The 14,686-nt window shown below is 39.8% G+C and overlaps 1 protein-coding gene across 4 annotated transcripts in view; it reads right to left on the bottom strand.

The window, feature by feature from the left end:
- Positions 1-1,413: 1,413 nt before the first annotated feature.
- MYH11 (myosin, heavy chain 11, smooth muscle) overlaps positions 1,414-14,686 on the bottom strand; it is a 62,157-nt gene continuing 48,884 nt past the window's right edge. For 2 of the 4 annotated variants that reach the window (XM_014936509.1, XM_014936510.1), the window contains 15 exons: positions 14,416-14,560; positions 14,121-14,327; positions 12,974-13,078; positions 12,723-12,875; positions 12,053-12,301; positions 11,586-11,798; positions 10,688-10,900; positions 9,876-10,037; positions 8,979-9,107; positions 8,308-8,396; positions 7,937-8,060; positions 7,568-7,776; positions 6,901-7,009; positions 6,124-6,296; positions 1,414-2,111 (listed from right to left, as the gene is read on the bottom strand). In XM_014936509.1, coding sequence (XP_014791995.1) covers positions 1,973-2,111; positions 6,124-6,296; positions 6,901-7,009; positions 7,568-7,776; positions 7,937-8,060; positions 8,308-8,396; positions 8,979-9,107; positions 9,876-10,037; positions 10,688-10,900; positions 11,586-11,798; positions 12,053-12,301; positions 12,723-12,875; positions 12,974-13,078; positions 14,121-14,327; positions 14,416-14,560 — 2,419 coding nt within the window. In that variant the 3' untranslated portion in view covers positions 1,414-1,972. Of the gene's footprint in view, positions 2,112-4,966; positions 4,999-6,123; positions 6,297-6,900; positions 7,010-7,567; positions 7,777-7,936; positions 8,061-8,307; positions 8,397-8,978; positions 9,108-9,875; positions 10,038-10,687; positions 10,901-11,585; positions 11,799-12,052; positions 12,302-12,722; positions 12,876-12,973; positions 13,079-14,120; positions 14,328-14,415; positions 14,561-14,686 lie in introns of all 4 variants that reach the window. The other 2 variants (XM_014936511.1, XM_014936512.1) reach the window with 2 other exon arrangements.

Here is a 14,686-nt window from a genome sequence, read left to right as displayed (position 1 = left end):
TAGTCCAAAACAGTCATCTCCGTAATGGTACGGAGAGGAACTTTTTTGGGGAAGAGGAACTTTTTTTTGGCCACTGTTGCGGAAGGATCCTTTCTGTGGTGTTACTAAAGATGGTGACTCCCTATTTTGTCACAAGCTTTGCAGAATAGGGTCTGGAACCTGTGTTTCTCAAGTGACAGTGCAGTGCTTTAACCATCAGACCAACCTCTACCATCATGCTTGTGAATTTTATAGATTAATTCCTTTTAGAAGGGCTCCGTGTTCAGTTTGCTGGTTCTGCTCCAAGCATTGATGCTTAAAACAATTCTATATGAAGTCTGACTTCCTTGGTCTCTCTGTTCCCACACATGTCAGCTCACAGGCTGTGTGTTTAACAGCCTGCTCTTTAAGCATGTTTACAGAGCTGGGCTGTGTGGCTGATCAAGCAATGAAAAGGTCTTTCCAATGGCTCCTAACCTCCCTCCTCTGCAGCTTGTCATCTTACTTGCTCCAAATAGATTCTTATTTAAATTCTTCCTTTACTCTTTCACGAGCAGAGAGAATTGTTTGGGCTGTGATTCTGATGGCTAAATGGTGCCTCATCTGAATCTCCAGTTCATCATCATCTTGTCTTCTGGAAGAATGGTTAGCTTTAGAGGATGATTGCATTAGCTGTCAAGGTGGATGTTTTTGCATGACTTGCTCTCCCAGTAGTCACACTGCTTAAGGTTCACTTGGTGCGCAATCCAAGACACCCAGTAAGTTCTCCACCTGATTTAGAGTAATTCTACACTAGGCTTTCTGTGTGTGGCCCTCTACTGCCCCGGTGTGACCACAAAGCTAGCTGTTAGCTGAAAGTACCACAGCTGCGTGGATTTGTGGTAGATCCTGTCAGTTCCCAAGAGTGGGCTGAGATCCTGTTGGAATGCTCCAAAAAAATAAAAGCTAACTGCGCGCTGATCCCTTAATGCAAAATAGCTTGGCTTGGATCACTGCATTCAGTGTGGGCTGCTGTTTCTAATTGTTTTCAGCCCGGTTTAGAGGCTTTAGTTGGAAATATCCCTGCACATACAGACTTCAGGGGTGGGTTCAGTTGCCCAGAGACAGACACTTGGGGCCCTGCCTGCTTTCCAGCTGCTCGAGTGAATGCTGTGGGTCTTCTGAGGGTCTCCTGTGGGTCCTGTGTCATGTCTGTCAGCCCTTGGACACATCCTAGGGCACCTCAGTTAGCACTGTGTGTCAGTGTCCCAAGTACTGCTTGTCAGTGAATGTACTTTTTTATTCCTTCAAAAGCAATTGCTTGGGACAAAATTAGATCACAGACAGCCTTTTCTAAAAAGTATTTGAGTTATAAAGAAGCTCTATTGCATCCCCCATTCCCTTCAAGCATGCTGTATCGCACCCAAGTGACACCTGTACACAAGAATACTGGAGTAGTTTTTATAGCCTTTTATTAGTGTGTAAGCACATCCATGGTGCATATAAAACTGTAACAGTTGACTTAATTTGAACAAATGATACTTTATTTTTCAGTAAGTGATTAAAAAGGCACTTCCACCTTGTGAATGGTGCATCAGGGGTGTAGTAACCAGGAAAAAACCCTATGTTAATCGAATACTCAAACAAAATGAAAGTTTAAGAAAAGATAACCTGACCAATGCCTTTTTTTTTTTTTTCTTCCCCCCCCTTCAACAGTCTCACAAATCCTGTGTAAACTATAGTTCACTGGGATTTAAATCATCTGAGCTACTAGAACTCACTTTCTGGAAGATTCTCAAAGTAAATTACTCTGAGTATTAAAAACTTCCACTTTTTCCAATACCCTTCATAGTAAAATAAGATTTGGAGTACTCTCTACATTGGAAACAGGGCAGTTGTGCTTTTATCATGGTCAGAGGAGTGGGTGTATGTGACCTTGACACTAAGAGTAGACTTATACAGTGCTAAATATCGTCCTCACTCCCCTTGCTGCAGTGCAATTTTTTAAGCGTGTTTATTCACTGGCTTTTGTTCCATTGAAATCTCCATCTCTTGCATCCATTTCTTCATCAGCTCCATCTGTTGCATTCTCAATTACTCTTCTGCCTCCAGATCTACGGGGTGGGGCAAAAGAAGCTGGCTCATTTCCCCTCCTGCAGTAAGAAAAAAAAATAATAAAAAAAATCAGATATTAGGTCAATTGAAGTCCTCACAAATAAGCACAGAACTTTGTAACAGTACTTCTGGGGCTGATTTTTAAATGCAGAACAGCCAAGAGCTGTGGGGCTCTAATACAGCTTTCTGTTCTGTTGCATATAAGAGAAATTTGTGGACATGTTGAGATTCCCAGTTCCTTGGAACTGTGATGGGATTCCTGTTCTTGTGCTTAAAGTTCTCTAAATAGTCTCCTCTGCCCCAGTCCCCCTCTACGCTTCCCTTCATTTCACTGTTTTCCCCCATGGGGACTACATCTGGTTGTGCTGGGAAGGAATGGGAAAGGGAGCTGCTTGTACCCACAACAGCAGCAGTGTGTCCTTCCTGTCCCTTTAGAGAGCAAGGGGAGAGAGTGATTTATGACCTGCAGTCTATATAAGCCCACCAGTTACTGAAGGCCCATGAGACCAGGGACTGGACCAGTCCTGCAGATGTCAGCAGGTGTTTTTGAGCCCACACACAGTTCCCCTCTGCAAAGGCTGTGGTGGTCAGAGCACCACAGGGGCTTTGACATGTTTGGCACTCTAGGTTGTGAGTAGCTCCAGTCTCTTTCCCAGTGGACAGAAGAAGCCATCACTGCTTTGAAACTGTGTTGTAACTCAGGTGCTGACATTTAACAGTGCAAGTGTCTTGAAGAGCTTACATAAAATGCTTTTCCCCATCTTTACCCGCTTTTCCTCTCCCATTTCCCTCCCTTCCCCATATATTTCATAGCCACAGCCCAAGGCAGGGACACTTTGGTCCTCAAGGTTAATTTTTTTGGGAGGTGTGAGCAAGTGAGACAGAAGATGGGTTTGTCTCTTCTTGGCCTCCATTGCTACAGGGCTACAAAACACTTAAGTTTTGTAACATGGCCTCTCACTTGCCCCTCATTGAGCAAACCTTTGTAAAGGCTTGAGACTATAAACACGAGCAATAAAATACATTCATGATCACTGAATGTTGTGCCAAAATTACTAATTTGGTGTTAAATACATCCGACTGCACTTTTGGGTACAGCAATCATGCATAAATATTTAAAGGCTTGTCTTGTCCTTGCAAAAGACTAAGCCAGTGGTTGTCTTTTCTGAAGCAGCTATTTAAGTCCCAAGTTCAGCCTTCCATGCAAGGGAAGCAGGTAGGAATACTGGCTGGACTAACTTATTTCAGAGGTAGAAATCTGTGTTTCAAAGGTGGAAATGTGACACGCAGTCTGTTTTCCACAATTCTGCCCTTAAACTTCATTGTGAGCAAGCAATTAGCTGGACAATAAAGCTTCATTTAAGATCTGCTGTTAGTTAACCTCAGTTGTTCTGATGCTGAATGCAAGTCTTGAACACAGGGGTATGCTGGTATATGCTTGATAGAGTCTAACAGCAGTGTATGGTATTTTATGACAGCACATATTTGTTACTACTGTTTAACAAGAAAATTCTAGTTAGGTCAGTAAAGTCATTAATTCCTGTCAATACAGGAAGAGCTATACTCCCTTGGACTCCTGCCATCTGGACTCAATTACTTGTGAGTAATTTTTAAGATAACTGAATGCTGCAGTAATTCACTGAAGTGCTCCAAGTAGAACATGGGACTGGTGGGGAGTAACAGCAAGAATCTAACTAAATTCAGCTGTAAAGTGAACTCCTATCACACTCTAACCACTTATTAACATAAACCGTTGCCGTATGCATAAACTTAATACTTCTTTAAACTGGTATTGGCCCTAGGGATAAACACTTCTTGTTTACATCTGTTCCTCTTAAACAGGTTAATGGGTTTGATAATATTCATGTGGTTATTCGCATTAGTACATTTAGAATAATGAGTATAGTTGAGAGAAGCCTTAAGCATTAATGTTTGCTTAGTGTCTCTGTATTTAATCTAATTTGAACAAGTGCTACTGGAGTAGTACTTGAGTCTGACGGGAAGTATTAGGCTGACTAAAAGGCACGTGAAAGGACAAGACATCTTTAAATATTTGTGTATTCACAGCCAAATCCAGCATATGTAAAATAGAAGATATACAAATATTACAAGGCAGTAGCTCTTTAATTTTTGCAACAGCAGGTATTATTCCTATCTCCAGAGAATGTGATAAAGTATAATATAATGCTGTGCTGGGTTACAGTGTGAATATTAATTCCTGTGTCCGTGCTTTATGTTTTAATAACAACATCTGCAAAATGGCTGTAAGAGCCTAAGTAATAGCTCTTTGTAAGCAATACAGGCACAGAGTGCAATGTAATAAAAGGCAACATTTTCTTTTGTCTGTGATTGTGTGGTGCAAGTGTGATAAATCACATGCAAGTAGATCTTCCCAAATCTCAGGTGAGTTAGATCTTACCTTACAGTCAGCATGACAATATACGTAAGAAATACTGTGAAAGTCTAATAACATGCCACGACACTTCATATTCATTAGTCCTTTTAATTAATTTTACTAATCAACAGTGTATTTGATCTGAAAAATTTTAATCTTTGTGGCTGTGCACAAAGATAAGGTGCAAAAAGACAATTTTCATGCAAAAAAAAAAAAAAGTCAGAGTACTTTATTATGTACTCTGTTGGTAGAGCTTGTGAGAATGCAACATTGGTAAGTCTACGTCAGTACATAACCTGCTTGTAAGAAAGATGTATTACTGATGACCAGCTGATGGTAGCTAGGTTATTGTAATATTTGTCTCTTTTGATATAACATATTAATGCCAAGATATCCAAGCCTTCACAGTTTGCAGAAACCTCACATAATTTTAACTTGGGCCAAAGAAAATGTAAATTTGTGCAACACAAGCTAGCTGCAAAGTTGAAGGCATGGTACCTGCTTAGTCATGCGAAGGTTCCTGTGTCCCTCTGAAACAGAGATAAAGAGTCCCGGGCAGTTATACTAAGCACATGGTCATGATCAGAGGTAGGTAGATTACTTTTAAATAATTAAACAAGATACATTACAGCCAATTACATTACATTTAGATAAAACAAAAATGAGCCTTATGCTATTCTATGTAAAAAGGGCTGGACACAACCACTCCTTTGTAAGGTAGCCAGGAGTGTGCACCACCCAATATGGTGCTAATGGAAAAGGCTATCACATCCTCAATCAACTCTTCACTTTGAAGTAATTCCACATCTGAAGGTTCGCGCACGTTACCGTTAACACACTGGCAAACTGCTTCAAGAACACAATTAGGCAGGTGCTTTACTTTAACTTGAAATGCTGTTGGGCATAGGTAGAAAGCAAAGTTTTATGGTGTGGTAATGCAGATAGAGCAATTTCCTTTATAATTCAAGCCAGCCTCTTTATTTCAGTGAGCTGGTGTTTTCAAGCCCAGTGAGTGCAGGAGAACTCAGGTAAGTAGCTGACTGGTCACAGCTTTATCTTTTTCCCAGTCAGTTTTAACAAGAAAACAGGAAGGGACATTTTGATCTTTTCCTTCATCTGATGATGCTGAATCCCTTTTTGGTGAACTCCAAAGAGACTTTTGGATAAAAGTCATATAATGTGCTTTGTCTTTTTCACCTGTGATGTTGTCTAAGACTGTTTACAGTCATTGTGTGTGAGTTGTGCATGTGTGAAAGTGTGAAAAGCACAAGCATTTCTACCCTTTTGTGACTGCTTCTATACAAATAGATACAGCCATTATATAAGGGGTGTTTTCAAAAGCAACCAAGCCTAATTCTGTTCCTATTTAAGCCAACAGGAGTTTTGTTTAGAAAAAGTGTAAGGCCTGTGCCATGTTATCACAGCTGTTTATCTCACAGCTGGAATCCTGAGACCGCTGCAGTCTGTGAAATGCCCTTCACTTTCTGCATTTGGCCTTTTATTGTATCTCCCAAGCTAATACAAGGAGTAACTTTGCAGCATTGTCAGTGTCTGTGCTTTGCTTGAACTTGGGTTTTTTTGACTTCTCTAGTTTAGTTCCAAATTTCACAGCTGTCAATGGGAGGGAACGGCTATCCCAGACAAGGGCACTCTACCTCAGCTTGCTCTTCAGTGCTGCAACCTCACGGCCCAGAGCTTCGTTGCTCTCAGTAGCCTCATCCAGCTCTCTCTGCAGCTTCCTGCGGTTTGCGTTGATGCGCTGAGACTCTTCCTCAGCCTCCTCCAGCTGCCTTTTCAGTTGCTTGAGTCGTGTGTTGCCCTTCTCGGCCTAAAGGGAAATTTTAGAGTAATACTTTAATTCAAAACAAATCTAATAACTTTACATTCCTCGTTTTAATTTCATACTTCTCTTGAGAGTTTTGCTGAAACACAGCCTGAATTGAAGCTAGAAGCTTAAAATCTAAAAGTGTAAAAATAACTTTGCTTTGTGCAAGTTAATTTTGCTGATAGATACCGTATTCAGACACTACGGTGTTTCTTTTGCTGCACAGTCCTACCTCTGTTTTCTGGCTTGCGGGTTGGTGTGCATTAGGTAAAGCTAAAATTTTTAAACAAAATGTGTTCATCATCTCCATGCATATACCAGTAAGGATGTTATGCACTGTCATATATAACACTGTGCAGTCAGACTGTTGCAGCTGTCTGATTGACAAGGACTAGTGCTTTTCAACTTGAATCGACACGGGAGAACAATTATATTGTCCCGTCTTTTAGCAAAGGGCTGTATAGCTCTCCCAGCATAGAAGCCAAGCAGACAGTCTGCTTTCTAGAGAAATATTTCTTTGAGGCATAAAATGAACTCTTCCTTTCTTAGGGTAAAACCTGAAAATCTCTGTGCCCAAGACTAAAACCCTCATGACACCATCTGATACCTGATCTTTGTACTGCTCTGCTTGCTTTCTCTCGTCCTCCACCTGCAGCAGTGCATCCTTCAGCTTCTTGTCCTTCTGGCGCAACGTCTTGGCTGCAGCCTGCTTCTCTCTGCAAACGATAGTGCAACGTTTGGTAGTGTGGAAGGTGTGTAGTCTTTAGCTGCCTCAGGCATGTTGCTCATGAAACTGGTACCAAGGACCCATATGTTAAAGGCCTTACTGAATTTAACAGGTGAATTCTAAGCAAAACTTAAAGGTCGTTCTTCTGAAAACAACAAGTATGTGTCTTTGCTGTATGATAGAGGTGCTCCAGGAGATCTGTTCTAAAACACAAGGTGTTTTCCTCAAGAAATAGTTGTACAGAGGGCATAATATGTTATGGCAATTAACCTGGCAGGGTCACAGCACAGTTACTCTAAAATGTAGGGGAGCAGGTCCTTGCCTTTGATACCAATAGAACTTTTCAGCATTAAAATGGTTCTTAATCAGAACCCGTAACTACTCTAGTTACTGGTCCTATGTCTAAAAAATGTTGAGGAAGAGACTTTATCAAGCCTTAATGGCACTGAGCACCTGATAACACAAATCCTTCACGCCTTTGTTTACTTTCTGCCTCATTAACTGGAAAGATGTAAATGAACAGCTGTCCCCTCTGGGAGACCAGTACCTGGCTTCCTGTTCCAATTGCTCTTCCAGAGAAGCAATTTTGGCCTCCAGAGCAGCAATTGTAGTTTTGAATTTGGACTTCACGGCTCCTTCCATCTCCTGCAGCTTACTCTTCAGCTCTTTGTTCTGCCTCTCCAGTTGCTGACGAGCGTTTTCATTCTTCTGCGCAGCCGAGCGCTCTGTTGCCAGCTCATTGTTCAGCTGCTCTGCCTGCAAGGGTGACAATGGATGCTGTCAAAAGTGCTGCTTGCTTTCAGGGAAATGACAGACAGCAATTTGAGGTGGCAATTCTCCAAATATTTATTCAGAACCACAAACAGCTTTTGCTGGCGTACAAACAGAAAGTGACACGTGTTGAAATGAGCTCTACCTGCTGTACTGCTTTCCTCATGCGATCACCCATTGCCTCTATGTTGCCTTGCTCCTCTTCTAGCTCTTCCTCCAGTTGAGCAATTCTTGCCTCCAGGCGTCGTTTCTCATCCTGAAGGCTTGTCCTGTGAGTTTAAAGTTAATAAGTGTGTTGTTATGGCTGTGACCAGTTAAATGTGTGTGAAACTATTATGAACTGCCAATAACGTGTGAAGAAAAGAGAACTAGATATTCCAATGAAACTAGTCATATATGTGCATGTTGTGTTGTCAAGATCAGGTGGCTGTTGGGAGAAGAACATAACTTGTCTTGGTGTCCATGCAATGTTCAGCAGCATGTTTAGAGCTTGTGTGTAATCCAGTCTATTCCTACCTTCCAGAAGCAGCGCTTGCAAGTTCCTCAGCCATCTCTTCTTTCTCCAGATCTGCTTGTTTGCGAGCTCTCTCTGCAGCAGCCAGATCCTAGGAGAAAAAGAAAAGGCAGCATAGTAAAGAAATGACAAAATAAGAGAAAATGAGAAATGAGAAAGTAAGTGTTCAAACAAACAATTACAGCATGATACACAGGACTGTAAACTTTCTAAAATTGGTATAAAATGGGTTGTCTTGTTAACAGAATAAATTCTTGTCATATCATGAATCCTAGGGAAGCACAATGAAATACACTTTATCCAGCCTGTCAGCTGTTTCTATTTTATTGGTTTTAGTCACAAGATTGCCATTTAATACACATAGGAATAATATCCCTAACAAGATTTCAGGAATTTATAGCTATTGAAAATAATTTGTAGTGGATCATACAGTTCACTTCCCTTTAAGATTAGTGAACTGTGCCTTTCTCTAAGGTGACTTTTTTTTTTCAGCTTTATCTGCCTATGCTCAGACTTTAGTAGAGTGCATAGAGCACACGGAACTTGTAACAAGTGCAGCTTATAGCTTTCCATCCCCGATAAGATATATTATTATATCATTGCAGTTCTGTTTTGCTACTGAAGGTCATGTGTAAGTAGTCTGCTTCATACTGCTCCAAGTTTCCCACTTTACCTCTTGAAGCTGGATGAGTTCTGCTTCCAGACCCTTTGCTTTCTTCTCGTTTTCTCTGGCTGTAGCAAATATTTCTTCTCTGGCAGCCCGTGCATCATCCAGCTCTCGTTGGTAGTCCTTCATCTGAGCCTTGTTGTAAAAAATAACAGAGATTTATTTTTGTCCGGCTTTATTACAGTTTCAGAAGAGAGAAATTTGGACAGAATGGAAATCACACACATTTACATAGTTGTAATGCCTGCTTAAATTGTATTTTCTGAAGAGATCAGCTAGCACATATTGGAAAGGTCTGAAATGCTATTCCAAGAGCAGCAATGCTTCTACTTGCACACTGCAGCTTTTGTAATGCCTATTGTCCTTATTTCCTCTGAATACTTGAGTCCATGTGTAGTCTTAATCTTTCTGATACATCACTTTTTGTTGTTTAGCTGTCAACATATGACAGAACAGTTGATATGGAGACTTACTGTATAAATAAGAAAACGCTAATTCAGAAACAGCATGATTTCTGAATAGTCTTTTATGCTTTTGAGTCAAATGTTGGAAACAGAATGGAAGCCCTGTAATAGATTTTATACTGTAGTCCTTTCTGTACATGGAAATCTGTTTTCATTCACGTGGGTAAGTCAACAGCAGATGAGTGCTAGCCAGAGTATTTTGGAAGCTCTCTACAATGATGAAATTTAAGATTTTTATGATTTGCCATATGAAGTTTTCCATTGTCATTCAAACTGAACATTACAGTACAGATACTTGAACCTGTAAGCCCAGCTAAAACTCCCCCTCTAAACAATCATGTGTATCAGGCACCAAGTTTACAGGTGTCACCAAACTTCCATATTATGGCTGTACAAAAGACAGCAGTGGGGAAAAAAGTGGATTTGTGGGGTTACATACCTGTAATTTGCGAAGTTGTTTGATGGCTTCTTCCCGACCTTTGTTAGCAGAATCAGCTTGGCTTTCTAGATCTTTAACATCAATCTCCAGCTTCTTTTTGGCTGCAGCTGCCAGGGCACGTTGCTTCCGCTCATCTTCCAGTTCTGTTTCATATTCATGGAGCTGATCATTAAAGAAAACAACTTAAGTTTAGGAAATTCCTTGAGCACTCATAAACACTCTGTGTATGTCTGAATAATGTATACAGCCCCCTATATCTCTATTAATTGGGATTTCCCTGGCAGCTAAAATACATTTCCATTTTGTCCAAAAATTAAAGATTCTTGAAAGGAGTCAGCCATTTGGGTTCTGTATTCATGGAAATATATATATTACAAAATGATGACTGCAGTAGTTGCCCTTGCTCTCACAACACTACTGTATATAAATAGGCTGTGTCCTCTCTATTTTAATTTCCAGTGCTTTTATATCCCTTCAGTGTACCTTGGGAAGGCAGATACATTAGAAGCTGTCTTTTTTCACATGTACTGAGAATATAGGGAAGGTTCTTCTGACTGAGTCAGAAATAACAATTGATATGTTTTATACTGTACTGGTTGTAGTGTTAAATTGATACATCTATTGGCAATTGTGTACCTGCTACTGAAACAGGAAAAACTGTTATGCAGTTTTGTGCCTTTTTTTAGTACAATAATCTACTTTTTTTTTAATTTGCCAAGCACAAGACAATATGATATTTTCTTATTATAGTAAGGTGCTTTTAATAATGGTGTGAGTTAGATATTTACAAAGGCACTAATAGGGAATAGTACCTGTTTAAGGAGTTGTCTTCTCTTTTCTTCATTCTGTTCATCTCTGGCTTGTAAATCTCTTTCAAACTGGCCTTTCAGGGCCTGCATATTAACCTCCAACCTGAGTTTGGCATCTTCAGCAGCCTGTAGCTCATCCTCTAGCTCTTCTAATTGTGTCTTCATCTCTTCTACTTGCTGTTCAAGGGTCCGTTTAGATTTCTCCAATTCATGGACCTTTCAAGCAATGAGAATTTAGTAGAATTGTTATAATAAATAAAAATAGTTCTAGTTAAACACAGTCTACTTGCAGTATAGGCCACATTTGAAAATATCAGCTGCGGACAATGAATTAACTAATTTGCACTGAAAATAGTAAATTAGAATTTTTCGTACACTTGCAAATCTGTCTTAAAATACCGTGAGATTCTCTTTATCCTGAACTTTCATTTTTAATCTGGTGAAGTATCATAATCAAATTTATTTAGTATTAGAAGTAGTGTTATCTGTAATAAAAGAAGTGATTGGCAATGCATCAGGGGAAATTTGCTGCAGCTATACAATAAATATTAGGCAGGTGGCAAAGTCAAATATAACTAATAAAATCAGATTTGTAGAGTTTACAATAATAAACTAGTGAATTATTTAGAATATCTTTAATGCTTTTTCAGTCTTAGAAATCAATAAGAATCTCTTCATGCTTGAAATCATGTTAAAAATAAAGATGGCTTATAGTTATTTTACCAACTCTCTTGAAAGTTTGGGCACAAATAGAATAACCTTTGAATTCTGTATGAAATATCTGATCTTACTGAATGGATTTATGTGCTACAGAGAATTTCCCACACTGAAAACAATGACCTGCTTGTTAGCTGCTATTTTAAGTTATTGTGGTAGAAATTGTTCTAAGCCGAAAACTTACATTCTTGCCAACGTCATCTTTGGAGCTAACAAGATCTTCCATTTCAGCTTTCAACATTTTGTTTGTTCTCTCCAGTTCTTCTTTGGCTTCCAAAGCCTCTTCAAGTGCTCGGGCCAATGACAAAGCCTTTGTTTCTTTTTCTCTAGCTTCAGCTTCTGCTCTGTCCCTTTCATCTGCATATTTTGAGGAGATGTTTTTCTCTTCAGCTAGCATCTGTAAAAAGGTAGTGTTAATACCAGAAGTCATTAGTAATAGGGTTTTTCTATTACAACTGTCTTGTCAGTTGTTAATGACAGAAAAAATTCTGCTTTTTGATAAATATATAAATACAATATTAACCAATGTGTGTGTAATTAAATCTTAGTTTATTTTTTTGTCCCTGCCGTGTCTTTTACTAAACCAGTGGAGACTGTGAGTTCCAGAGAAGTTAGGTGATAACACAGCAAGGGAGAATCGTAAATCCATACCTGATCAAACTTCTTCTGTTTCTTCTCCAGGTTGGAGACCAGCTGACGCTGGTTGTCTAAGTCTACCACCAGGTCATCCAGCTCCTGCTGGAGTCTGTTCTTGGTTTTTTCCAGTTTGTCGTAAGAAGCAGCCTTTTCCTCAAACTGTTGTGTGAGACTTTCAATTTCCTTCTGAAGTTTCTTTTTGCCTTCCTCCATAGTTTCTACTGTGGTGGAAAATTCCTGTATCTTCTTCTTAGAGTCAGAGAGCTGAAATTTGAATTCAGAAGACAAATCTTTATAGCAGTGACAGCAAAGCTTGGCAGAGAAGATGGCCAGGAGACAGCCAGAAATCTTATCTAATTTGACCCATGTGAAGATAGTGACCAGTTACCCATCACCCAGCCTTCATAACATGAGGCAGACCACAGACCCAGTATGCACATTTCCTACTGTGCAAGACTATCTTGGGAGCTACCTTGCATTTGTACCTGTCCTAGACATCACACTTTAAAGAAAAGGGAGACTGCTGGCTCCATTGTGGAGCTTCACTCATGCCATCTGGGCTAACAGTACTAGTTCCCTGAAGGCCTGTGTGCTGCACCAGGATAGTTTTACAGATCTGAAACGTCTGGAATTACTGATAAAACTCTCAGTGATGGAGCTAGTGATTTAGCTATGGCACTGATACCTGTATTGTCAGTGTTGAAATATGTCTCTCCAGATTCTGTTTTGCTTCTACTTCTTCATCCAACTGTTCTTGCAAGCTGTTCTTCTCATCCTCTAACTGACGAAGCTTGGTAGACACATTTAGCTTCTGCCGTGTTTCTTCCTGAAGCAGCTCCTACAGTCATCACATCAATTGGCAGTACAGTCATTAGTTTAAGTCTTAAGTGTGTTTTATAAACATTGCAGCTGAGCTGTCACTGGGTGAAAGTTTACCTGTGTATCTTGTAGTTGAGATCCTAAGGTTGCAACATCTTTGGTCAATTTGATTGTCTTGCTTTCTGCTTCATTGAGCAAACCAGTAACATTTTCAACCTCAACCTATGTGACACAACAGTGAATAAAGTCAGTTATTTTGCACAACTTCAAATAATCTTTCTCCAAAGTTTAGTTTGCTCTAGATTGAAATCTTAACTTTGAACAGAAACTGAATCTGCTCCTATGCTTCTGGCTCATATCAAGCACTAACTGTGTTTCTAGCTTAACTGGAATTCATAGTTTTGCCATAATTTTTCTGGACAATATGTGGAATTTAAGTTCTGCGGAACTAAATCCTACACACAATCCTACACGCAAACTCTGTGTACTAAGATTCCAAAGGTCTAATGCCATTTTTGTCTAGTTTACCTTAGCATTTTATGACTATATGTCAAAACCTAGTCATATTTGTAAGGCGATAGTAATTTACTCTTTTCAATAAATTGCAAAGGGGAAATAGTTTTTTTGGTGGATTTTCCTTCCTCTTCCCAAGTTTGACAGAAGTTGATAAATATTGATTATATTTTCTTATTTATCTGCTAACTTAAAATAATAAAGAAAAGCTGACTGCTGCTATGGACAAAGTTGAAACAATAAGCTTGATTAGTGTTGCTGGACACTGGGCACCTACCAAAGAATTATTTTGCATTGTCTTTAGTTATTTCTTCTTAGACACTAAATCATAGATAAGTGAGCATTCTCATTTAGTTGTCATTTTTTCTGAGCACCTTATGTGTATAATAGGTGTTTAATCCATTTCCAGAAGCCACATTCCTCTCAATGTTCCCCATCACCCAAAAATGAATGAAGACAAAGAAAACATGCAGCACAGTCACTGAACCAGTGGTGGCATTCAAGACTGCAACCTGTACAGAGGGACAGCGGGACTAAAAGCTCTCGCTTCCGTGAAGCAGAGTGGTTGTAATTGTTTAATTGTGTGATAATTGAGGTTAACAGTTCAAGGTAGGAATCCTACAGATGACAAAAATCTGAGCATTTCAGCTGAAGTTGATAGAGCCAGGACTCCTCTAGATACATCCTCACAAAACTAAACTCCTCTTTTCAAGCCCAAGGTGTAACAGCAAAAGGCGAAACACCTTCCTACCTGTAACTTATGAACTTTTTCATTGAGTTCTGTCCGAACACGCTCTCCGTCAGTGTATTTGGACTGTAACTCTTGCAGCTGTACTTCCAGCTTCTTCTTTTTGTGCTCCACATCTTGTTTGGCCTGATTCAGGCTCCTGACTTCGTTAGCCAGATCAGCGTTTTCTTTCTCCAGTGTCTGTTTGGTCTTATCCAAGTTTGCTTTAGCCTACAAGCATGAAGTGAAGAAAGACGATCTATAAAAGCAAGCCATGTTATCTAGTGGATAGTTTTCAATAAGATGGATTTCTGTTTACCCGTTTAAATTGTTCCAGCTGCTCTGTTAGCTCTTCCACAGCTTGAGTGTGTTTTTGCCTCATCTCCTGGACTTGGGCTTCGTGAGTTCGAGTTTCCTCTTCCAGAGCTCTCTTCAGCACCGTGACCTCCTGTTCACGCTTTGCCCTGGAAGGTAAGATACATGAATGAAGCAGTAGCACACAAGAGTGTTCCAGTCACTGGGAAAACAGCACTACTGCACAGTTACTAGACAGTATTATACCAAACTTGGTGACATTTATTTTTGGCTCA

The sequence above is a fragment of the Calidris pugnax genome, unplaced genomic scaffold (genome assembly GCF_001431845.1).
Source record: "Calidris pugnax isolate Ruff unplaced genomic scaffold, ASM143184v1 scaffold17, whole genome shotgun sequence".
Taxonomy (NCBI): domain Eukaryota; kingdom Metazoa; phylum Chordata; class Aves; order Charadriiformes; family Scolopacidae; genus Calidris; species Calidris pugnax.
This window is presented reverse-complemented; position numbering and strand designations above follow the sequence as displayed.